Raw genomic sequence first — 24,524 nt, 5'->3', positions numbered from 1 at the left:
CGTTCAAGCCTTATTTGCCTAAGGTTGAAATTCACAAACCACAGGATGATAAATGGTTAAACAGTGACTCCATTTCAAGAAAAAGCAGAGTGATAAAAAAGGACTATGCAGTTTATTTTAATAAGTGATAATTTTTTTTTTAAATAAAGAACCATGTGGAGGTACCAGATGGATTCTAGAAGTCTGAAGGCATCTGAAGTTTGCACTCACTAGATAACTGTGTAAAACAGTAATGTACCTAGTAAGCCAGAAATGCATGTAGTCTGGTTAATGAGCCACTTCTCCTAATTGGTTTTGCTTCAGTTAAAAAAATCTTTTGCTTTAAAAAAAAAAAAAAATTTGTCACTGTCATTGACTGCAGAAGAACCAGTCTAAACCTTTCAATCATAGCTGCTGATTGCAATGCACAGTCACGGGAGTCACACACTCCCATCCCAAGAAAGACGATGACCAGAAAGGCAGCTCTCTGAAAGGGTTCAGCAACAGGGCCAGTAATTTTGATAATTCTGATTCAGCAAAGGATGAGTGCATGTGTTTATGTAAAAACCATTAACAGCTAATCAGATGCTTCCATATAAACATCAGTGCTTGCTGAATCAGAGCCTCAATAAATTTAATGAGGCAGCTTTTATTCTTAAACACATGCACAATGGTGTACAGGTACACAAGAAGGCACTTAGGATGAAGACAGAAAATAAAATAATTGTGTGAGTAAAAGTTTGCAGGTTTGGAACATTAAGTAGCACTCCCACTGGCAAACTGAACAGGAGCTCTTCTGTGCAAGGAGAGTAGTTAAAAAACAAGCAACACATGGAAAGAAGCCTGTTGGGGAACATGATATTGCAGTAAGCAATTTACCAACAGCACAGCTGAATCTGTCATCACCGCTCTAACTAAAGCTGTGTCACTTCTAACTTTCACTTCGTATTAAACCCAATTAATTTAGAAATACTGAGTACTTTCCAATTTAGCTATTTTTTTCAAAGAGTGTGAGTATATGTGGCTGCTGTGGGAGAAGTATTATCACAAGTTCCATCTGGAATGTATGCTAGAAGATGCAGGAGAACAGGACCTGAAAGCAACACATGCAGAACACAATGTATCAGACAAATGTTGACTAGCTGCTAGTGCTACAAAGAAAAAAAAAAGTGGTTTGGAGATTCTGCTAGACCACCAAAAGTAGGTGATTAAGTGCAACAGAGAAGACAAGCCTTTCTCCAGGAGGAAGGCCAGCATGTTCTGCCTTGTGCCTCTTGAATTCTCTCCACTTTCTTCTCTACTGTCCGTTTCAGCTTTCACGCCCTCTTTGCCTTCCTGCAAAATTTAACACTTGCGTTTCACTCATCTCTTTCTCTGCTGGAAAAAAAGGCTGGACTAAGACATCATCTTTCCCCTCCTTTATCCTAAATGGGAAAAGGGGGCAGGGTGGGAAGGTGCAGCTTATTCCACCATAGCAGTAGAGCAAGTTGAGTAGTAGGAAATCATGTTGCGGATGAGTTTTGGTTCATGTGTCAATCACATGACACTCGCCAGAAGCACAATGTTGTAGCAGTGGCTCTCGCGGCTGACAGCGCAGTATGCTTATGCCAGCATAAAATGGATTTAAAAGCAGATACCCTTCGCAAGAGGTTGTGCTGGAAATCATCTCATACAACATGGTCCACTGACATATGTGCTGGAGTCTATTTCCTTAAGCATTTCCTTACCTTCTTGTTGGAGGAAATAGCATGTTATATTTTTCCTCATGACTCATAACAATCATAACATACTATTTTCCTTAGATTTGACTGCATGTGGTTGAGTGAGGTTATGCACCCAGTTTTAGTATTAGCTATGTTTTGTGTTTGTTTTCCTTAAATTTTATCCATTAAAGATCTTTTTAGGATTAAGTAGAGAACATTACTCATAGACATTTTAAAATGTATTTTTGATTCATTAAAAAGGCAAGCCAGAAGTTCACTCTTACTTCTGCCACTTTAGCTGGTATGATGTTTCCTTCATACGGGCATCCCAATGCACATGACACATACCTACAATAAAAAGAACACACAAAGATACTTCTGTTTCATATATGCATATCTGTATCCATCCATGTTACATTAAAAAAAAAAGGTTAAATATAATTTTGAATATTTAAGCCAGTCAATGTAGAATAAATATTTGAATGAAAAGTTAAAAACATATCCAATGAAAATAGCAGGTTTATCAATTTTCTTTTTAAATCACAGAACAGATTTATAGCTGTATTTGTGCTCAATGTATCTCACAAGTTGTAAAGGACTGGCAATGCAGCCAAGCTAATGCTGCTGCAGGAGACTTCAATTTTTCTTGGTATTTCCTTCTGAAGTTGTAAGAGCCAGCTCAGGTTTTGCCTTGCCTGGCCCACACAAGGTATTCAGAGGAAGATATCATTTTCTTCCTTGTGCCAGCTACCCGGATCACAGAGAGAGCAACACATGGACACAAGCAGCTTATAACAACCCCACCACCTCATAAGTCGTTAGAATTGTGGTGAATGGGGTAGCTTTCACCCTCTATCTCTGTACTGGCATTTCTGTCCCAGTGCCCCGTAAGAATTATAGCTTCATTGCAAGCTGTAGTTTAGGTATGCCTTGGGACAAGAAGAAACTGAGAAGCCAGACTGTGTCTCTCAGCAGCTATCGGCTCCACAAAGCACAAAAACTGAAAGCCACAACCAAGCCTCCATTGTTCAGTCTTAATGCTGTGTTAACATAGAATTTGGTTTAAATTTATTTTTTTTAATGATAATTAAGTGCCATGAAATTCGAATTAAACTTCTAATTGTTTATCTTAAATTGATTAGGAATAGGATTAAACTAACCAGAAACAGCCATTCAAAATCAAAATAAGTGTGGCTGTAGAGGGATTTACAACAGATTCAGAGGCAGGCAGAGCCCAAGTCCCAGTGGGAGGTTGCTCAACTGCTTAATAGAAGAACAAGAGCCTTCGTCGATCCCCCATTATTCCCTTTCCCTCAACACTGAAGGATATAATGTAAAATTATACACCATATAATGCAAACGGGATTGAACAGATGCCATTTTGTAGGTAGTCAAGGTCCGTAGGGTAAAGGATGTATTGTTTCTTTGCGGTTGAAGGAGAAACTGATTGATAGAATGTGAAACTAGGATGAGTAACAGGTAAAAACAAATTGTGAAAAAAATGTCAACATTTTAATGCGTAGGTATGGTGTTGGCACACTGGAAGTAGCAGTAAGAATGAAGCAAACCTTGAACCTGAAAAGAACTTGATTAGCCCTGACAAAGAAATAGAAATGGATTTTGTTTCCACAAAAGTGGTTGGGTCCATTACATCCTGCTCATAATTTTAGTCCAGATGCCTACTAGGCATGATTTCAATTATCTGTATGTCATTATGAAAACCAGCTTTTTGAAACTTGGCCATAGACTTCATTAAATATCACCCCCAATTTAGATGTCACTGTTTAAGTTTCAAAATTCTAAATTTCCTTATCTACATTAAAGATAAAAAAAGTACCTATTGTTAACAGTTAACCATTGCCCTGCTTTTCAGTGACACATAACTCAAAAACAATTCAGGATAATTTCCTTAATTTTTTTAATGCATACACAGTTTTTCAAATGAAACCAAGCATGAAAAATTTCAGACCCAAAGGATTGCTTTTTACATAATACTACAGTGCCTAGAGCTAGTGAATACCCAGACTTTTTCTGAAATTATTTTGCAACATCAGCCACAGCACTTTATATAAAGTGAGCAAGAACAGTACTAAATACAAAGTAAATGCAAAACACACAGTACGTATGTGCACATTCCCTTTAATTACATATATCTTTCCATATTCCTAACAGCTACATATGTTAGATCAAGAAGACGTGCATTTGGTAGTGATAATGTGGCATGAATGACATCTGGAATGGAGTAGAGCAAACAAAAGTAAAAGCAGGCCAAAAGGTATCTAGAGAACAAGGGAATACTCCCTGTGGTTCACACCAGCGAGCAGAAACTCGCCTGAGCTCACATAATTCAGCTGGGCCTGCTGGGGTATGAAAGTATGTGGTGACCTGAGGAATCTGCCTACTACAATGTACAAATCTGTTTGAGATTATGAACTCTCTGCATGCTTACACCATTGCGACCAGACTGACTTTTTAAACAAGGAAAATATGATAGATATAATCTATCTGGGCATCTGATACTCAATATTAAACTGGAGAAAATAGGGATTACTGACAGAATTTGACAGGTAAAGAACTTCCTACCAGAGAGAGAACAAAGTCCTGTGGAGAATGAAAGAACTGTTTTTCAGTAGAGTTCATCAAGTTTGAGCTTGAAAGAATTTTATCTAATATTTTCATTTAATGAATTGGCATAAAAAGTAGAGATGTGGTGATAACATTAAATTTCTTGGTACTGTCAATACAAAAAAAAAGCACTGGGATTCCATGCAGAAAGGACAGGAGCAATAGAAATGGGACTCAGTTGATGGCAATGACAAAGAAAGTGAAATGCTTAAAATGAGGCTGTAAAAGCGTAAAATGCACTCCAAACATATATCAGGATAAGCATTTTTAACAGAGAACATAAAATATGAATTCCATTTGACAAGGTCTTGCTATATTCTTATTGGAAATAAGAGATACAATTTGAGTCATCTGTAGAAAAAGTAATGCAAGCTGGAACAGATGCATGCAAGGGCTGAGTACAGCTAGCAGGGGTACAGAGAGCCTAGCATATGAAAGGAGAAAATATGCATGTCTATGTGAAAGAGGGAAGATAATCATGTGTCTGGTCTGAGCATCTGCCAAGACATCTAGACTTAAGGCAGCGCCGGGTGGGATGCTTTGCAATTGCGTTTGCGTGGTTCCAAATTAATAAGCTTAAGTGAGAGGAAATCGGTTTCAATAGGAAGGTAGAACTGTTATCTACAGATAAGTTTGGCTGTTACAGGCATTAAAAGCACAAGAGAATCCAGCAAAGCAGAGCCCCAAGACCTCCACCCGCACCCCTCCAAAATGGGAGACAACTTTGAAGAACATGCTGAAGAACTGCTTAGAAAGAAGAAAATTAACAAGACAGAGCCACAAAAAGCAACAAAAGACACAAATTTAAAGAAGAGTCTGGTCAACTGCAGCAAACACTACTGACAAGTCAAGAAGAATGAGGATAGACTACTGTTTCTGAGATCTTGTCATCAGGGAGTTTGGTGAGAGCTGTTGCAGTTGCAAGCAAGAAACAGAAGCCAAAGTGTAGGAGTTCTAGGAGGGAATCACAGAAGAGGGTCTCCAGACAGTAATTATAAACAGCGCCTTCAATGAGCTTAGGAATGAAGAAGAGATAGGCGATGAGATATGATATGAAGAACCAAGTAGGGTCAAAGGTGCAATTTTTAAGAGGCAAATGCTTGCTTATATTGCAGTGGAAAAGAGCCAAAGGACAATGAGAGGTTAAGAAAGAGAATAAGGGAGGGGAGAAATAAGAGGAAGGACAGAACATGGGGTCACTGGGGCAAGTGGAAGGGGTACAGATGGAAAGTAGACAAGAAACTCCTGCTGCTCTGGCAGTGGAGGAGAATGAGAAAGGATTAGGGGAGGGAAGGGAGAAGAGAGTGACGGAAGGAAGAGCATACTGTATCTATTTTTCCTTAGGAGGAAAAGCAAGATCCTATGTGAACAAAAGCAGCAGAGGGAAAAAAGGGAAGAGTTTGAGCAATGAGTTACAGGGGCAACTGGGATTTAATTTGGGGATTCAATTAAGTTGGAGAATACAGCTGTTTTCTAAAAAGATGGCAGGACTGAAAGAAAAAAAGACTTTGTAATGAAAAAGACTGTCTTGGTCTCAGGATATTCACCAGAGACACTCCACAGTATGAGAGCAGAAGCAAATATCTGGGAGTTCACAAAGCAGACTCTGCAATGGAAGTGTTTAATTCTAAGTATGTGCTTAAATCTTTGCTGAATCAAGGCCAGACGTTTTAGTAGCTTAACTACATCTTTAGCATGCAATCAAGAAAAGAGCCCATGCAAGCAGAGGTGGAAAGAAAGACCTACAATAAGTGAATGTACCTATACAGCTGCTTTAGGAACACACGGGTAAATGGTGTTTTGTTCACTCAGGTTCTGTGAAATCAGAATTCCTGCCTTCAATAAAAAGTGATAAAAAGAAGTTCTCTACTTGTTTCACCTGGCAGAGTTTACCCAGTCTCTTGCCTGTTCTACAGATTTCACTGCAGGTGAGTATCATTTGGTCTTCTCCTAAATTGTTTTCTATGCATATAAAAACAATTAAAAAAATAAACCCCAACAACTTTACTATGTAATATTTTGGACAAAAATGCTGAACAGCCTCTGGGGATAGAGAAGGAAGAGGAAGAGAGTTTTCAATTTCTTCCAGTAAGCCAAAACCAAATTGCAATGTTCCACAAATGGTATAGACAGCATAAGGTCCCCACGATCAAGGTGACTAGGAATGGTGATAATCACCACACCAGCCCTATGGCTGTGAAGTGCAGGATATAAAACCACAAACAGGGTAAATGAGCAAACTTTTCATAACCAAAGTGTGTTAAAAGGAAAATGAATCCAAGCAGAAACTGAACTTCATGTTGTAATCAGCCCTTTGTCAGCTTGTTTCAGCAAGAGTTCCAGAGCCAGATCCACAGCTGCTACCACAGCTGGAAGCGCAGAGCCTCCTGAGAAGCCAGTTGCAGACTCAGATGCTGCTGTTTCCTGTTTATTATTATAGTGTAAGTTCGCATATAATTTACCATGTTCACTGCAGATGTATTTATTTTTATTGGATGTTCGTGCTAAAATGTATGTGCCTATCATTTGGTGAATTCATAATATTAAGGTTGATATATTCTGTCTCTTTGCAAAGGAAGCCATTTGTTAAAAACAGGCAATCTTTACTGTAAGGAGAGGGAAAATACAAAGAGAAGAGGGAAAGGAGATTCTTCCAGAAACAGAATCGCTAAGCCAAGCCCAAAATGTGTAAATAAGGCCAGGATTTTTTTTCCACATTTGATTTAAAAAAAAAAAGAAACAACCTCTCCATGTATTTAGTGCCCAGTTGCGAGTAATATATATGCTATTCAAACTGAATCCTATAGTAATAATATTTACTATTATATTTAGAATGCCCAGAAAACACTGTTAAATTGTGAACTATGTTCTAGAAAATAACTTATTCTCTAAAAACAGAACAAAACTGTTACTATAATGAAGGGCCACTTAACCATTTAACTTTTAATAACTATATCGAATTATCCATGGAACAATCAGTAACATACTAGCAAACTACCTTCTAATTTCATACTAACATTTCAAGTCTGATTTTACACTACCCTTTAAGAAGAAACAGGGATCATTTTTACTTCCCACAGGTACCCCTCTTTTTTTTTTTTAAATAAAAAAGCAGCTCTTCTGGCCTACTAATAATATTTTCTATCTGCAGGCACAAAAAAATGGATAAAAGTTGGTATAAAGTTATTCCTAAGGAAAATGTCTCCTCTTACATACTGCAATCATCCAGTACAGAATCATACAATGGCTCCTACATCCTTTTCTTAACCTGTCCCCAGTACAGAGAAATGCACTGAGTCCCCACATCCCAGCAATCTCCGGCTTCTCAAACTTCTCCAGGGGACTGTGAGCAGCTGGCTTAATACTGTGTAACCCGGTAGATTTGTTTACCATTCGCATACTAAAATGTGTTGCTTCCAAGTCTATTAAATGTTCGTCTACATTTTGTTGTTCCCATAGTCTCAAATATAGGCTCACTTACAGTGACATGAAGGTGTTAGATTGGTTTTACTGTCTAGAGAAGTGATAATGGTATAAATTACCCTATTATCAATATAATTGTGACTATGCTAAACTACACAGTGTAGTCTAAAAATGGGGGTTTAAAGCAATTCGAAAAAAAACACGTGTACTCCAGCCCTAAGTATTCCAGAATACCAGAAAATATGAGTTCAAAGTTTCTGTCTGTATTTGTAAAATATACGCAGCTTTAAACTGTATTGATTTGTGCAAAACTGAATTGTTGGAGTTTATGTCATGGTAATTCTAATTAGGTAAATAAAATACAGCACTGTAAGGCCATCCAAATATCTTGAAGTAAGGTATTTAAGATGAAGTGTAATAAAAGAAAAAAAGAGCATCATTGAACTGAATTATAAAGATTAGATTGTCTTGATAATCAAAATTTTCAGTTAATCAGGATGTTTCTTTATAAACAAAACAGACTTCATTATTAGTTTCTGGAATTACTTGTTATAATGTATATCAAAATAAAACTGATGTGTTCTTCCACATGTATTTTTTTTTCAAAATAAATCCAAAAATCACTAGCACAAGATAAAAATAACTAAAATCAATTCTTTCTCTTTGTTTCCACTATTTTGTGTCTTAAATTGTGTATTACCATCAAAGTAAAACAATAACTATTTCCTATAGTCAACAAGGGATTATATATGTTGTAACCTGTAACCTTTATTATAACATAATATAAAAGGTAATAATAATAATATTGTATACCATTGTTTGTTTGGTATCTATTTGTCATAGCAAAAAATATTGCTATATTTCAAGTATATCAACCAGTAGTTGAATTCTATACAAACAGAGATGTAAGCCAAATATTGATACATTTCAATATGCTTTTATGTATTGCGAACTTCACCATACTGCTCATTCTTAAAAGACATAGGACTATAAACAAGGGAATTACATACACCAGTTTAGAATTAATGTGTGATTACATATGCTTTAATTTATGAAGCAGAAGCTTTGTAAGGAAATGCTTCTAGAGTTATTTTACAGCAAACATTTGCATCTGTTTTTCTAACACTAAACATTTGCATACACATTCACATTTGCACATGCAAACAGTCCAAATGGCCTCAAAAGGGCTATTCACGTGAAAATTTTTCAGGACTGGGACATAAATACAGCTTTTAATTGCTGGTCATGGAGAAGTGGTTTTTAGTAGAGAAAAAAAAATTACAACCTTTCAGCTCTTATATTCCCAGTTAATTTGTATTAGGGCTAAGACAGTCCTATACAGAACTGAATGTTTCAGGGGGAGACAGTCTGACTTTATTTCACTGACACAGGACACAAAGTAGGTACTGAAGTACCATTTGTGGAAAAGGGGGAAACACAAGTCCTTACTTCCTTACTGGTCTATTGTACTAATTGCAGTTTATTTCTGTGTCTTTTTAAATTTTGGAACACATTAACTTGGAAGAATCTAGCTTAATCAGAATTTACTTAACATTTTCTTCATATGTACACTAAAAATACATTTAAATTAAAATACAATCCAGGTCACTACTTGCAATTACCATCTGCCACAGCTTTTCAACAATCCTGGCTGTTAGGCTTCATTTTTAATCACTAAAAAAGTTGTGATATTTTTAATAGTACCTGAATTGTGCATTAAATATGCAATTCTAAAACCAGCAGTATTTTGTGTCATTTCACATACAAAATATGCATAGTAGTAATTAGCTGACCACACAGTTTATAACTGATTTGGCTCAGTGTCTTCACAGAATGTGTCCCAGATGTTATTGTAAAGTTTTTATGCATGTACAAAAAAAAAAAGAACAAAAAACCTTTTATGACGCTAATAAATAGTCTAACTTCTAAGACCATACACAAGATTTCAATTCTTCATAAATATTTGAACTAATTTAGTAAACATTTAGAAAACTGTGTACTGTGCTACAGATTTTAAATGTGACAGCTGACAACACAAATTTTCTGGATGATGATCGAGTCAATGTTAGTGCAGCTGTAGCAACAGTAAGACATGCAAAAGCTTAAAGTTTAGTTTCAACTGTTTGAGTGCATTTTTCATAAGATTCAAGGATTGCCAATGATTTATGCTCACTACATAAATTCTAAATTGCCAGTAAAAATAGGAAATAAAATTTGAACCCCCTAAAATTATTTTTGGAAGTATTTTTCAACTGCACAAATAAGGAGTTAGGGCAAGGCACTAAATTATCCATTTCCCGCAAATAAATAACACTTTAAACACTTTAGAAAGCACTGTATTGGAAAAAAACTCTGTATTGAAATTAATATAAATACAATTTATGCATATTAATACTTTTATTACCTAAGTAATTCAAGAAAAATATTTAGCCTACAAAATTTGTATTAGAAACCAAAATGTGTAGCTCTGGGAGCTTGCTTGAGCAAAGGCTGCAGGTTTTGGCCACGGTTCTTTAAAAGTAGCCAACCTCTAAAAGGGTGATTAAAAACAAAACGTTGATTCTCAGTGCACAGAGTACAAATCTTTGTCCACACAGTCCATAGCTTCATTTTGTGTTACCTTGCAGCACAAAGCCTATTAATACATTTCTAATATCTATTGTAATTTACACAAACTACAAGGTGCTAATCCTTAGCCTATGCACCAGTAGGATGGGATTCATCTGTTCCCACTTCTGATGTCAAAGATAATCATCTACAGCCTATGCCTTAGATAAGCCATCTTTAGGATGACTAACGTAGGATAGGACCCAAGCTCCTTTGCAGCCAAAAGGATGGATCATCCGGGAAGTGGTTCATCTTATCCTAAGGCAAGTACTTTAAAAAGCACATACGATAAATCATAGACTGAAGGCTGCCTATTTTCCTCTAGTAACTACAAGCAGATTTAGGATGACAAGCTCAGACTTGTTGTGTGGTCATGCTCAGATTTGCCTCATGTTACAACAATAGTTGTAAACAATATATAATTATCTTCAGTAAATAGAAGCCACACAACAAAATAAAACCTGAAACTAATCTTCTCCTTGAAATTAAATAACCACCAGTCAAATCATGAGCACCAATTCTAAATACTGAATGTCAACTGATGAATTATGTAACATCCCATCCTTTTGTTTCCGAAATGCTGGGTTTGAGGTCATTCAGCAGAAACTCCCAAATTTCAGTTTCTGAAACTGTCAGTTTCTGGCCCTGCTTGACTCTCTATGTGATACTTACAGATCAGGATATAAGCATAAAGAAAATGGCATAAAGAACAACTTGCCACAAAGCCTTAACTTTCTCAGCATTTAGAGAATTTTGCATGGAATTGGCATATAAAAATGCCATTTATTTATCTGTCACTAAAAGCAGCTTCTTTAGTACCAGCTAAATATGGGATCATAAATCGGGATCATAAATCAAGATCATAAATCACAGGTTTTGATAGCTAATTCTTTTTTGATTGTTTTATCTCCAGGAAAAAGTCACCTTGATTGCACTGAGTAAGTCTATGAAATCTCTGTTTAAGTTTTACTTTCTGATTATCTTTTCCACACCTTTTTTCATCGAGGAAGAGAAGCCCTGTGTTTTATCTCATTAAATACAATATAAAACTCCACAAGTCTTCTAAATGTACTGCAATATTTGGGAACTAATGAACTACTTCCACTCAAGTCCTAATGAATTCCCTGTAGTAGTGCAGGCTTTTGTTTGGTTAGTACCAGAGTAAATCATGGTTCAATCTTCTAGAATTAAGTTGGAATTGACAGTCTGCTTCCACAATCTTTCCCTTCACAAGCAGCTGAAATGTTGTAAACAGGTTTATTTACTTCCTGGATTTGGCATTCAAAATTGATGCTGCTTTTTTATGGGTATTTTCTCAATTTTTAACTAATTAAAAGTTTTAAGTCCACCTTCTAGAGCTTTGTTCAACTGCTAAGAGATCTACCATTAAAAAAAGTCTTTCTGAATTCTGCATTTCTATGTTCATGCTCCTGCTATATTTTTCTGGTCTTCAGAAACTCAACAAAAGACAGTACACTGGAGCTTAAAAGAAAGTACTGAGGTAGATGGACACTAAACAATCCTTTGTTGTTATTATTATTATTTCTGAGCAGTCATTTCATCTCAGTGCTTCCTACAGATTCTTGTAACTCTGCAACCCGTGCGGAGTGCATCTGAATGAGTATGAACATGCAGGAACAAGACTCAGTGTATCACAATACTTGGTAATTATTCTCTTGAAAACATATTTGTCTAGACGCTGATCCATAGCAACATTTTATTTCTCATTAATTACTATTTTGCCTCCTCAAAATCTCCCTGGGAGGGATTTTTTAAAAGTGCATTCAAAGTCCAAACAGATTGTGTTAACAAGTTCTCTTTTATCTTCTAACTTATCAGCATGCTCAAAACTTTCTTTTCAATATTTTCATGTACTGAAATCCATGTTCAATGGATGGTTTAAATACTCAGAATTATTACCTCAGTTAGGGTTTTTTGTATGGAACAAGGCTCCATATTCTGCAATTTAGATTCTCAGCAGACTTTTAGCAGACTAGCTACTTTATTATTGAGATATATTCGATCCCCCTGGACAAATACCAGACAGTCCTCTCCTAAAATTTTTGGTTTGTTGAAATGTAACTTTAGTCCAGCATCTTATCTCCTGATGCCTCAATCTCCAATTTTCACTGGATAAATTAGTTCCCAAGCTAATATCCTGTGACATAAACATAAATGTAGTTTCTCTTCAATATACTTATCCTCTCTAATTGGATTCTTTACTCGGTTACAATCCCACAAATCAAATTATTCTGTCAATGGCTTCCTACTTCTGAATCATTCGCTTTTCTTAGACCTGTAAGCCTAAGGAAGAAAGCTATAGCTGGAGGGAACTTACATCATTTTCATTCACGACTTTGAATCTGTTCACTTTGTAGCATATCTGATATTAAGCAGTCCACTGTTGAAGCGTTGTGTAACATACTGCACCTGGCACGACAGACTCAATAAAATTGTTCTGCATGTACTGTGTGAAGTTTGCCTAGGTTTGCATAATGAAGTGAAATCACGGATCTTTGTACCGGATGCACAAAGTAAGCACTTTTAAAACATAATCTGATTGTATTTTCTCTGAGTTCAATTATCTCATTTCTCTTCATCACTCTACTGCTGGTTTTTCTGTTTGCTTCATTACCTGGTTCTTGATACTCCTCTCTTTGTATCTCCTTGCTTTGTTTTCCTTTTTTTTATTCTTAATTATTATAAATTTTTTTTTGTGCTCTGCTTCTGTTTGACCATTTTCTGCCTCTTACTCCTTCCTCTCTGTACGTGCCTTCCTATCCTGCTGCTTTCTCATTTTTTTCTGCTGTGTGCAGAAGAAAACCTGCCGCACACAGTTCATCATATAGTAGACAATAAATGTATGGGAATGTTGTAGAATCCTATCATGGGAATAGTCATTTCCATCATGTCATTGTATCAACGCCAGAATAACTGCTACTGGTGTATTACAAATGCCTTAGAAATACAATCTGTGGAAAAAAAAGCAGCAGGTTGCCACTTTCTTAAACATGTGAAAACTAGTACACAGAAGATAAGTTAACATCTTAAGCTCCAACAACAATCTAAAGTACATCACAGGGACTTCTTCATCACCTGCAGTTTACATCTTCTGGACTAGTTGCAAAGTCCATTTGTTGACACCCATAGCTATCCGAAAACATATACAATGCATAAGCTTTGAGGATTCCCTTGATGGTTGGTTGCCTCTATTGGGCCATTTGGTTGAATTTTGTTAGTGAAATACAGGAGTATGAATCAGAAAATATTGCCTGACATGCCTAGACATCTGAGAAAACCAGAAAACAAAAGTTTAGTGTAAAAACGTTCGCCAGTGCCTAAGGTTTGTTGCCACCCACATGCTGTCTTTTCTGAATTGACTGCCTATTCCCTTATCCACACCTATCTGGGAACTAACATTCAGATATCCCTGAACTTAATCCTCCTGGAGAACTCAAATTGCTAGTTACGTTCTCAGCTCAGAATTTAGTTCCAGAAAAATGTGACAAACAGTGGTGGCAGAGACCTTTTAAACAAACAGACCTCTTATAAGAGAAGTTGCTCAGGAAGGCAAACCCTGACTCTACCTGACAGATTAGCAGCTAGGTAGAGTATTTAAACTCTGGTACAAGTTATTGTTTCTTAATACAGTGAAAGTTCTTACTTCTCTATTCAGTGATTTTTCCATCTGAAACCTATAACCAGGCTAGGGAATAAGGACCCAAGCATTTATAAGCTATCCTTGGTTGGATGCGTGTGTGTGTTAAAATCCTCGGGTTGGACAAGATGACCTCCAGAGGTCCCTCTCAACCTAAAACATTGTGTTATTCTGTGATCCTCTGAGGCTGAGGTATAACTACAAGTCAGATCTCCCTTTCTCAAGGCAAATGCTCAAACTACCACACTATTGTGCAAAAAGTGAGCAGTAGCATTACCTTATCACTATTTCTGGAGGAAAGAGAAATCCCAGTGTTTATTCCCAGACAGGTTTTCAAGCACTTAGTCTCTGAGGTTTCTACCTCTATCTATTTTCAAGTCCAGGTATTTTCTGAGCATGATGTAGTTTGTATTACTAGTAAGCCAAAATGAATCTCACTGTTGAGTTTCTCCTTGAATCTGTGTAAGCTTTTTTGCATTCACAAGGACCTTCACAAATAGTCTTAGATAAGTAGCTCTGTGTAATGCAAAAAAAAATGGAAATGAAAAAGAAGGACTGTTCAAGGGCAAGTGCCATTCAGGATTATTTCAAGTTTAAAAGAAGGTACTCTAGAGAAAGATAAATACTGGACAATTCCAGAGTTTCATGCACTAGAGACACCAAACACTTCAATGCCTGGAGTTTTCAGAATAACTTCTATCGAGAACATTTTTTTTCTTAGGAGTAAATTTGTTCTATCACTTTTATACCTTGATTCTACAGTGTATGAAGTGATATATTATCAATACTATGATAAAATAAAAGTATGCAGGGTATTTTGTAAGGTGCAGGCAACCGTGTTATGTGTTCTCAGCAGCACAAAATAAATTTTATTCTGTCATCTGTCATGATAAAAATAAATTTGTATAATAAAATGGGCATGTTTATATACACAGCTTATTTTTTTTCAATTTCCAGAGAAAACTAGTCACCATCAGCAGTTACAAAACATAGAGCAAAATTACTAAATTTATTCAATCTTTTAAAATAAAATTACAAGACTATTATTTCAATTCGTCTAAAATGTAAAAATTTGGTAGTATACTTTTCTACTGGTACAAAAAACCCTCTGTAACAGCGACTCAAATAACTCTGTATTACTTAAGAATCTTTATATTTACCCACGCACTGGAATACTCATATTCCTTGCAGATTTAGCAACTTCTTCAAATTTTTCTATGCTTTCTTCAATTGAACAATTAATATTCATTTTGCTAAAAGATTCAGATGCTGCACCAAATACTGAGACTTCTGTAGCCCCTGCTGCAATCTGAAAAATACATTTCAATAAAACAGAGTCATAACACTGTATTAAAAGATTAGATTAAGCATTTAATTCTGTACAACATTCTAGAATTTTAAAGTACACTGTAAGTATATCATCCATATCTAAAATATAAGTTTCATTCCAATTTTTTTTAAATCTATTGCAAAAAAAAAGATTGAGTCAAACTTTGAGTTCATTCACTATGGCATATTTCCTTCCTCTTCTTATCAATTAGGTAAACATATTTTTAAAGTGATAAATGATAAAGGTATTAAGACGTAGGAAATCATATAACCAACTACGAAAATAACAATGATTGATACTTATATTCATTTTTCAGAAAAGGAAAAGATCATATAACAACTCTGAAATACCCATCCTCTATACAAAGCCTGTTCCTCATGAATGCCAGGAAGTCATTCTCATGCTTAGGAAAGCTCTGTGCCTCCACGTGCCTACAGCAGCAACAATAACCAACAGGGATTTCCTTGTTAGAGCCAACTCTAGGATCAAGAGCTCCATTGGCCTTGGTGTCATAGTCGATATGGATAATATGGAAAACATGTATGTGAGAGTCTGCTGAGAAAAAGTCTCAGAGCAAATACCAGTCTAGAAAATGTGTAAATGTGGTGACTTCACTGAAGGGGCAATTAGCCTGAGCTTGTACTCAGTACCTCAGTACTCAGTAAAATCAACTAACATGAGGCAAACTAGAATGCTGAAAGCTAAATGATAGGAGAAGAAAACATTTAAGCTTAGGATAATAGCTAATTAATTAATTGTCACTCTCCAGTAAGAATAATACTCTTGTTCTATGAAAAAGAATGGAGCTTTTCCCTTTTCTCTCTGCTTCTGCAGGATAATGTCTAAGCTTCAGCAACCCTTACAGGAACAAATATCCTTTCAAATAGAGGGAAGAAAAAAAAATAGCAGCAAGAAAGGACTCAGCAATAACGTACAACTATTTTTGCATTGTTTTCCTTTCATTATATCACTAAATACGGCATAGAGATATAGGAGATTTAATTCAACTCATACAAGCTACCATTGCACACAAAATTGTGGCACTATAAATCTGACTATTGATAGTTAATGTGCCTATGTACAGGATTCTGTCTTAACAGAGATCTGATATGCAGTATAGAAACTGAATGATAGACTACACCACAAACGTCCATCAAGCAGTATGCTTTCCAAATACATCTTGTCCTATATCAAGACAAAAGCATAGAAACATGAAAAATTTTCAGAAAACAAAAAAGTGTAAAGATCTGACTATCAATGTATATGTTTTAAGAAGACTGAACTGGTCCATTTTTGCAATGCCAAACACTTTGAGTCTATAATTTTGAATATTTATTTTGTATGAACTGAAATAATTTAAACTGTCAAACCCTACCAAAATAAATTGCAGAATTTAAGAAATCTAACACATTCTGATAAAGCATTTTCATTTAATTGACTCTTTACTCATTCTTCTTCACTACCTTCCAATAAGAAGACACTCTTCAGAAACTTTTCTAGGGCCAACAAGTCAAAGAAGGAACTGTCTTTTTCTTTATACACAAGCATCATTTATAGGAACCTGCAAAGACTGTTCAATCAATACTTCCATTAAAATATGAATATATAAACCCTAACATCAATCTTCGAATTTGCCCATTTTTCACAATGAAAACTGAAGAGTTTTTAATTAAAAAAAACTATAGCTTAGTTCTAACAGGACAGGTTATATGACATTAAATAGCTAGTTTATGGTACTGAACTGAAAGTGTCTGAAACATGAAAGAGATAATTGTGGACGTCTTCTATAAAGGCACTTACAGCAGAATGAAAACCTTGAAGATTAGGCGTGAGAACAGGATACTGGACTCCAGGATGCCGCTCAATGCCCCTCATTACTTCTTTGTGATCCGCCATCTAAAATATATAAATAATTGGTATTGATCAGCAGTTATTTTCTGATTTTATATAGCTAAGCAGAAATTGGCTTAGACTGTGTTTTTGCCTTCATTAGGTATACAGTTCATACAAAAAGTGTAGCAACAAAGGGGTTAAATTGATGTTGTACAAGCACTTCTTTTTTGATTTCTTAACTTTTGAGTATTTGAGTTGCAAGCTTTCCAGTTCTATATGAATATAGAATTGGGGCTATGATTTCTACGGTATTTCTTTTTGTGTGTATCTGTAAAAACATAATTTGCATCATAAATTGATAGACTTGTGATCATGCTGATCATCAACTGTTATTGCAACTTTAAACTTACTTCAATGGACTCAATAGGTGGAATTAACAGAATAACTGACATTTTAAAACCATCCAAATGTTGAAAACTTCAGCACTCTGATAAATGCGACTTCACAATCTTAAGCAAAAGTGAACCTGAATTGCTCAACACTGCATATTTGAAAAGGCTAATCACAAGTCTATCCTTAAAAATATAGCAAAATCCAGTTCTCTGCTCAGTGTAACATTTTAATATACTTAGAATTTTCTTTCAAAAGAAGAAAATACTTCTTTATTATAGCAAAGGTCAAAGACCTTTACTTTATTCAAGCATTTGTTTTCCTTAATCTCCTCTCACAAAAGAAACTCTGCCTTTTTAAGACATTCTTACGCTTTTCTCACTCAAGATTAAATATACTCTATGTACTAATCAAGAAGATGGATCAAAGGCTTATTCATGTAATAAACTGTAGACGAGCACATTTTCTTGAAAGAAGTGGAGGAAAAACGGGTTTATTTTTTAATGGTGTGCATGCCTGAAAACAATACAGTTAATAAAACATATCCCTCATATTTCATGTCTTACAGATTTTGAGTTTTAAAAAATGAATAGTGTATTTTAAATGCTTTTTAAATCAGCTCTCATAAAAGCAAATCTTCCAAGCAAAAAGTATTAAATTGGATTTCTGATTCTTTCCACACTGATGAAAAGTCATTTGAGGAGTACCGTACGAAAAGATATATGAGCTACAAAGCTTTCGTTACTCCTTATTTTCAACGGATACTTTATTGATAGATTTGCAGTACCAGGATTCTAAATATGTGATATTAAATTATACCAGATTATTAAGTGACAATACTACTGGCAACCTGGAATCTTCTTGTCACTGGTTTCCTACTATGAAAATGAATGAATTAAAAATATCAGAAAAATACATGTATGCCTCCTCAAATGTAAGCCCAACATGTATCTATAAGGAAGTGGATATATGGTATGAAAAGTGTCTTATAGCCAGACACAGCTCATTTCTCATTAGGAAACAAGTGATGGCACAAAGCAAGTTTTGTCATTACTTCTACATAAACTAAATCAGTGTGACCACCTAACATATCCGATAACCTCACAAAAAACCATCCAGTAATGCCTTAGTTTTTTAAGAACAATTTTTCATTACTTAATTTAATATAAATAGTATCTACATTTCTCAGGGCAAAGAAGAATGTTTGAAACCAAATGATTAATTAAATGACAAATGTTGGAACTAATTCCACACTTTAAAATTATAGCCTGACTTAAAATATACTAGAAAACCAAAATGACACTTTTTCAACCAGTATAAAGCTGCCAGGTCCCAATAATATTATATGTATTACATTTGTCCCATTACTATTTTTCCTGTAAGTAAAATCCCATTTTAACACATATTGCATGTTATAAGATTTTAAATTGTAATAAAATATTTCTTTTCCAAATTTCTTTAAAAATAAGCTTTCTAATGGTAGGTATTTATAATTTTTGGCCATTTAGGTTATAGGTGTGGGATCCTGTTTTATATGGCACCTTACTACTGTGGAACTTTTTCTTTTAGCTTTTTTCAGTAAAAAAATCTCTGCCAAAAAAAACAGTGGATGGGAAACCATAAAAGAGCTTTAAAATACTAAAAAAAGAAGTAAGTGAATGAGTGATCTAAACATAACCATGAATTCTATTCCCATGACCTATGAAAAGAAAAAAGGAGCAAAGAAAAGACAAAGTCAAGACTGCACTCCTTATCAAAGCAACACAATCTTATCTTTTAAATAAAAAACATTTTAAACAAAAATTAAGCCATTAAAATAAAGTATTCAGACATGAATTTAAGATAAGAAGGGATTGTTCATTTTTTCCAAAACTGAAAAACCTGTGCTAAATTTGGTACTCCTAATGGCTCACAGGAAAAGGAAATAATTAAACAAGAAAGGAAGAAATCCACCTTTGCTTTAGAATTTTCCTTCTAATGTTTAAAAACCCCTACATCATTCTCTGTTGCTGTAACTGCCAAAGTTTGATGGCACTTGGAAAAATTTAGCCTAGCCACTTTTAACGGACACAATCTGAAAATTCATTGCCCCTGCATTGACACTGAAGAAATTCTGCATTTTTGCTCTTCTCTTCCCCTTTTCTATTATCCTTACTTTAGGCCCTTCCCTGGTGATCCCGGGAACACTGAAATAAATCAAAGGAGTCCCTCAGAGAGTGCTGTTCAGCCAGTTTGCTCTGCTCACTCATGAATAAGAAAAAGTATGATCATACCATGTTTTCCTCAGAGGAAAGCCTGGAATACAGTCCAGGCCCAGGAAGCATTCTCACTTTAAAAAGGACAAACTTTATATACATTTTGACAGAAGATGTGCAACAAACAATGTTAAAAATTGAAGTATTTTCTCAAATCAATTAATTTCATGTTTTATTTTGTAAATAACTTGTGTGGTCCTTACTAAACATACAAGTACTCAAATGCTTCTGTGCAAACAAGTGTGTAATTTCTTGAAAACGAGTTTAAATGATATAGACAAGTATTGACTTAATTCCTTACTTGCAGGGAATGCTTAAGTTTGCATAAACAGGAGCTACATAGTATACTTCAGGACTAAGCCTGAATTTGCAGTGTTAAATCTCAAATGAAAACCTGGCACTCCTAATGGCAATGTAGTTTTGCTGCTGAGTTCAGAAAGGCTGGGATTTCTGCTGAATTGTACCAAATGTAAAAATTAGTTTTGGAAAAATAATAAGCAAATTATTACGATTCATCAAAACTCAGTATGGCTGCTGATAGAGTGCTAGATCTGCAAAATGACTAATGTGCCTAACTACTACTATGCACACAAAAGTCCCAAATTTAGACCTTCCAAACACACTTCCAAATGTGGAAAATGAAATTTCATTTAGGGGAAAAGAAAAAAAGGTATGCTACCTTTCTTTTTTACATCGATGACTATTAGTTCTCAAAAGAGTAGAAAAAAGGTAGGAACAACATTAAATTATATTAAGAATGCGTCACCATTCCAATTCTTTAGTTACAACTGAATATTTACATAAATAAAGAGCAAAATAAAATGCACAAGTACTTTCTTTTTCTCCATTCCACAGTACAACGTTAACGTTGATTGTAAAGAATTTTCTCTGTATTATTAACTATAGAAAGCCAGTTCCCATGTGTGAGCAAATTCAAAATCAGGATAGAATCTGCAACATCTCTCCTTAACTAGAAACCTTAACATGTAAGTGTATGTGTGTTTGTATGTGTGTATGTTTATAATGTTAGTGTTTGGAAAAGGAGGACTGCATGGTGGATAGATGGAAATGTACCAAGTGCAGCAGATAAAAAATGGTGTTTGGCTTCAGAGAAGAGTCAAGTTTCCATGACAGTCTACACAACCCCTAGGCCTGGGGAGTCTGCTCCCCTGGTTTGGTGCTAGGGAGCTCTGTAGAGAAGTTTCCACAGTTTGCAAAAGCCCTGTGCACCTAGGTTTTCTTTCTCTGATTCTAGGTCTCTGAACTGATGTTACTTCCACAGGAAGTCCCCTCCACCATGACTGTTCCCCAGAGATCAGCCCCACTGCTGTTCATCTGGATACTCAAACTCAGTACTCTGCATCCCAACAAGCTTCATAGTCTCAAATCTTTATCACTTTGTCTACACTCAGCATCCTATATCCCAGCCGCCCTTTACGCAGAGGGTTGACACATTGTCCCCACACGTCTTATCCCCACTCAGCATCCTGTGACCCAATTCTCTCACTCCCCATTTACTACTGTCCCTTGCACATACACACTCATAAAAATTCCTACCCTTATGCTGCAAGGGGGAAATAGGGAATCACCTGCTAAATTATTTATGTTTGGAGAGTGATGACAATATTTAAGATTTCTCACACCCTATGTAGTAACCATGGCAAATTGTACTCCTAGCATTTCTGTTGATTAGGGCCCAGAGTGCTCCCCTTCTTAGAGTTTAGTTGCCTGCACTCAAGGCCAGCTCATTGATAAGAAGGCAGCAACTTGAGAAGCCTCAATCAGCCTTGGAGCTCATCTATAAAAGCTGGAAAGCAGATCAGCAGAGGCTCCCCCAAACAGCTCTGTTAAAAGTCTAAACGTGGCCTACCCTCCCTTTTCACTCAGAAGAAACTTTTAAGCTGAGACACTCTCATGCTTCCTCCCTGCCTGAGAAGCAGTGCAGCTGCACAGCAGCAGCCAAGCCCGTGCTTGGCCGTGTACCTCACTGATTGGATCCAACTATGTCTCGCAGAGTTGACTTTCTGGCTTGACCCTGGACCTGCTGCATCACTGCAGACTCACCTGAGTATGTGTACTCTTGGCTGCCCTGGTTACCCTCACCGGACTTGCTCTGCTCTCATGGACTGCCCTTTAATCAACAAGGCTACAACCTCTGCACCCCTTCTTATTGTGCTTGGCTTCCAATTCCCCTTCCGTTCTGGAGGAACCTGCTCCCTAACTCTGCTGAGTTAGGGATTTAAACAGCTTTCTGCACAGCTTCCTGGCTTTTCTTCAATTTTGACTACTTTTTAATAATTAGTCCAACTTCAGCTGACCTGAATAAAAGCACAAAACTTGAAAACTGTGTAAATGGTGCCTGACAACAGCATCCGATTTTACAAATAAACAACATACTACTTCTGTTCCATTTTCTTGTATCATTATACAGGCTATACTACAGGAAAACTCCACTGCATGGAATGGCATTTAAATGGAAATAGTTCTGAATGGTGATGATTTTACATACCTGAGGCACCCATTTGGATGAAACGAAACTGGTCACTTCTATTGCAGGCAGGCCTGTTCTGGAAAGCTGGTTGATTAACTCAATTTTGATATCAGTTGGGACTATCACCTACAGACATGGAGATATAGTATAGTACAGTATTTCATGCGGTAAGAATCTTTTGTAAGTGAAATATTCTTAGCACATAATCAGTACTTTTTTTTAAAATAATGAACTATACTCATACATTATACCATAACTATATTGTTTCGTGACAGTAGGAAGCTACTGCACAAGGAAACCACTAGGCAGTATACATGATCCTACTCCATTTTTTGTCCACCACAAAAGAATGAGGAAGCACTTCCATGTAATTTGTTATAGATCTAGCCTCACTAGTTGTTAGTAACCAAACACGAACCTAGCAAAGAAGCGACAAAGGAAATAGCAACACAAAATAGTTCAACCAGAGAAAAATAAAAAAAAAAAAGCTCCACAGCCGAGGCAGAGTAATTCTATTTATACTATTAACACCTTTGATATCAGTAACAACGATATATGTAAGCTTATCCTCCTGTTTGTGGAAAGAGATGATTGTTTTGATACATGTACCTTATTTTACATGGTCTCTTTCAATCTTCTTCCATGCTTCCCTACCAACTCTTCAGGCAATTATTATCAAAAGAGAAATTTCTTTTCATGCCTGTTCATCAGGAAGTGTGACAAAACCTATTGTACTATTCCTACTATAGCAGCACATGTAGCACAAACACATATTATGAAGACAGCCAGTGTTTCATGGCATTTACCAGTTATGTCATGACAGAATGGGATTGATTGACAAGACAAATACCAGAGAGAAAAATGGCAGTAGAGTAACAGAAAGGCTAGTTAACCAAGTATAGCCAGAAATTATATGATTTAACATCGGGCTAAATAGTAATAAACCTTTATTCTAATATGCAAGACAGTTACTAACACACAAATCAATAAATGTATTTATAGTAAAAATGGAAGAAACACAATTAGCAGGATATATGTATTTTACACAATGAAAAGAATGCTGATATCCATGTCAAAACACACCCCCAAAAAAGAGAAAAATTACCTTTTCATTTTGTAATCCATCTCTTGGCCCAACTTCTACAATCTTTATGTACTCAGGCAGTCCAGATGGTTGAGATTCCTGAAATACAAATCAATACTGAAACACAAAACAATAAAGGTCACTAAGATCAAAGGTACACCTCATACTTGTCCTCTCACACGATTCAGGGTATAAAGTCATATTGTCAACAGTAACTTTGCTCACGGCCTTTAAAAATCTGTGAGAACATGTTCCACACCTTGAGTTAAGGAATAAAAGTTAAAAGCAGAAGTTATCTGCATGTATGTTCCACTGCTCCTCTGAGGCCACAAATGTTTATTATAAAAGTGTACATAAAACCATAAATGAACATTGTGTTTTACAGAATGAGAAATATTCCCATTTCAAAAAGCTTCCCAATGGAAGATCCAGTCCTCCAAACTTCTAACTGAATGTTCTCAATTTAACTGAACAGTTACTTCTCCGTAAATGTTTGCAAGACCAGGCTATAAATCTGAAAAGAACAGAGCAGTCAAGAAATGTTGAAGAGATTATTAATGAAAGATGAAAGTAATTCCTCTGCCTGAAGATGAAGGTTTTAAAGAAGGATTTAAAGGAGAACAAGGAAGGCCCCTGGTAGACAAGAAGAAGAATTTTCCAGGTGTAAGGGAAGATCTGGAAAGGCAGGAGGCTGACAGTGAAAGGAGGGAAGGAAGGCAGCAGTAAGGTCAAAGGGCTAGGGAAAGCACGGGGAGTTGGAGGGGGAGGAAGGAGAAACAAGAGCAGAAAAGCAGGTGAAGGGAAATGAAACTTCCTTTTTTATTATTTAGCTGCTCTGTTATTGAATCAAGTTGACAGGTGTGGCAGTTAACATAACCTGGGCCTTATGTTAAGGCCTTAAGGTTATGTTATCTCTCAGGCCTTAAGTCCTGAGACAGTTCAGAGCAGTTGCTCAGACTGACCCCCAAAAAGCTGCATGTCTTTAAAAAACAAATCAAATGGCCAACTGGGAGCACACTCCCAGCACCTGTATGAGCAGACAGGAGGGCTGCAGACAGCCCCGCCAGGAGCTCTGGAGACACCCTGTTTTCTGTATTGCACTGAATACAGAATCCAACCCAGTGTCTCCATTCCAGTGTTGAAAGC

General features: G+C 36.1%; 1 protein-coding gene across 1 annotated transcript in view; it reads right to left on the bottom strand.

Annotated features, from left to right (window-relative positions):
* Nucleotides 1–22,365, bottom strand: part of HMGCLL1 (3-hydroxymethyl-3-methylglutaryl-CoA lyase-like 1) — a 56,785-nt gene extending 34,420 nt beyond the window's left edge. The window contains exons 1-4 of the mRNA XM_009333177.1: nucleotides 22,313–22,365; nucleotides 17,126–17,221; nucleotides 15,156–15,304; nucleotides 1,967–2,030 (exon numbers count right to left, since the gene is read on the bottom strand). Coding sequence (XP_009331452.1) covers nucleotides 1,967–2,030; nucleotides 15,156–15,304; nucleotides 17,126–17,221 — 309 coding nt within the window. The 5' untranslated portion in view covers nucleotides 22,313–22,365. The remainder of the gene's footprint in view (nucleotides 1–1,966; nucleotides 2,031–15,155; nucleotides 15,305–17,125; nucleotides 17,222–22,312) is intronic.
* Between the last annotated feature and the right edge of the window lie 2,159 nt (nucleotides 22,366–24,524).

The sequence above is a fragment of the Pygoscelis adeliae genome, unplaced genomic scaffold (assembly GCF_000699105.1).
Source record: "Pygoscelis adeliae isolate BGI_AS28 unplaced genomic scaffold, ASM69910v1 Scaffold57, whole genome shotgun sequence".
Classification (NCBI taxonomy): domain Eukaryota; kingdom Metazoa; phylum Chordata; class Aves; order Sphenisciformes; family Spheniscidae; genus Pygoscelis; species Pygoscelis adeliae.
Note: the sequence above shows the minus strand (reverse complement) of the source record. Positions and strands in the feature narration are given on the sequence as shown.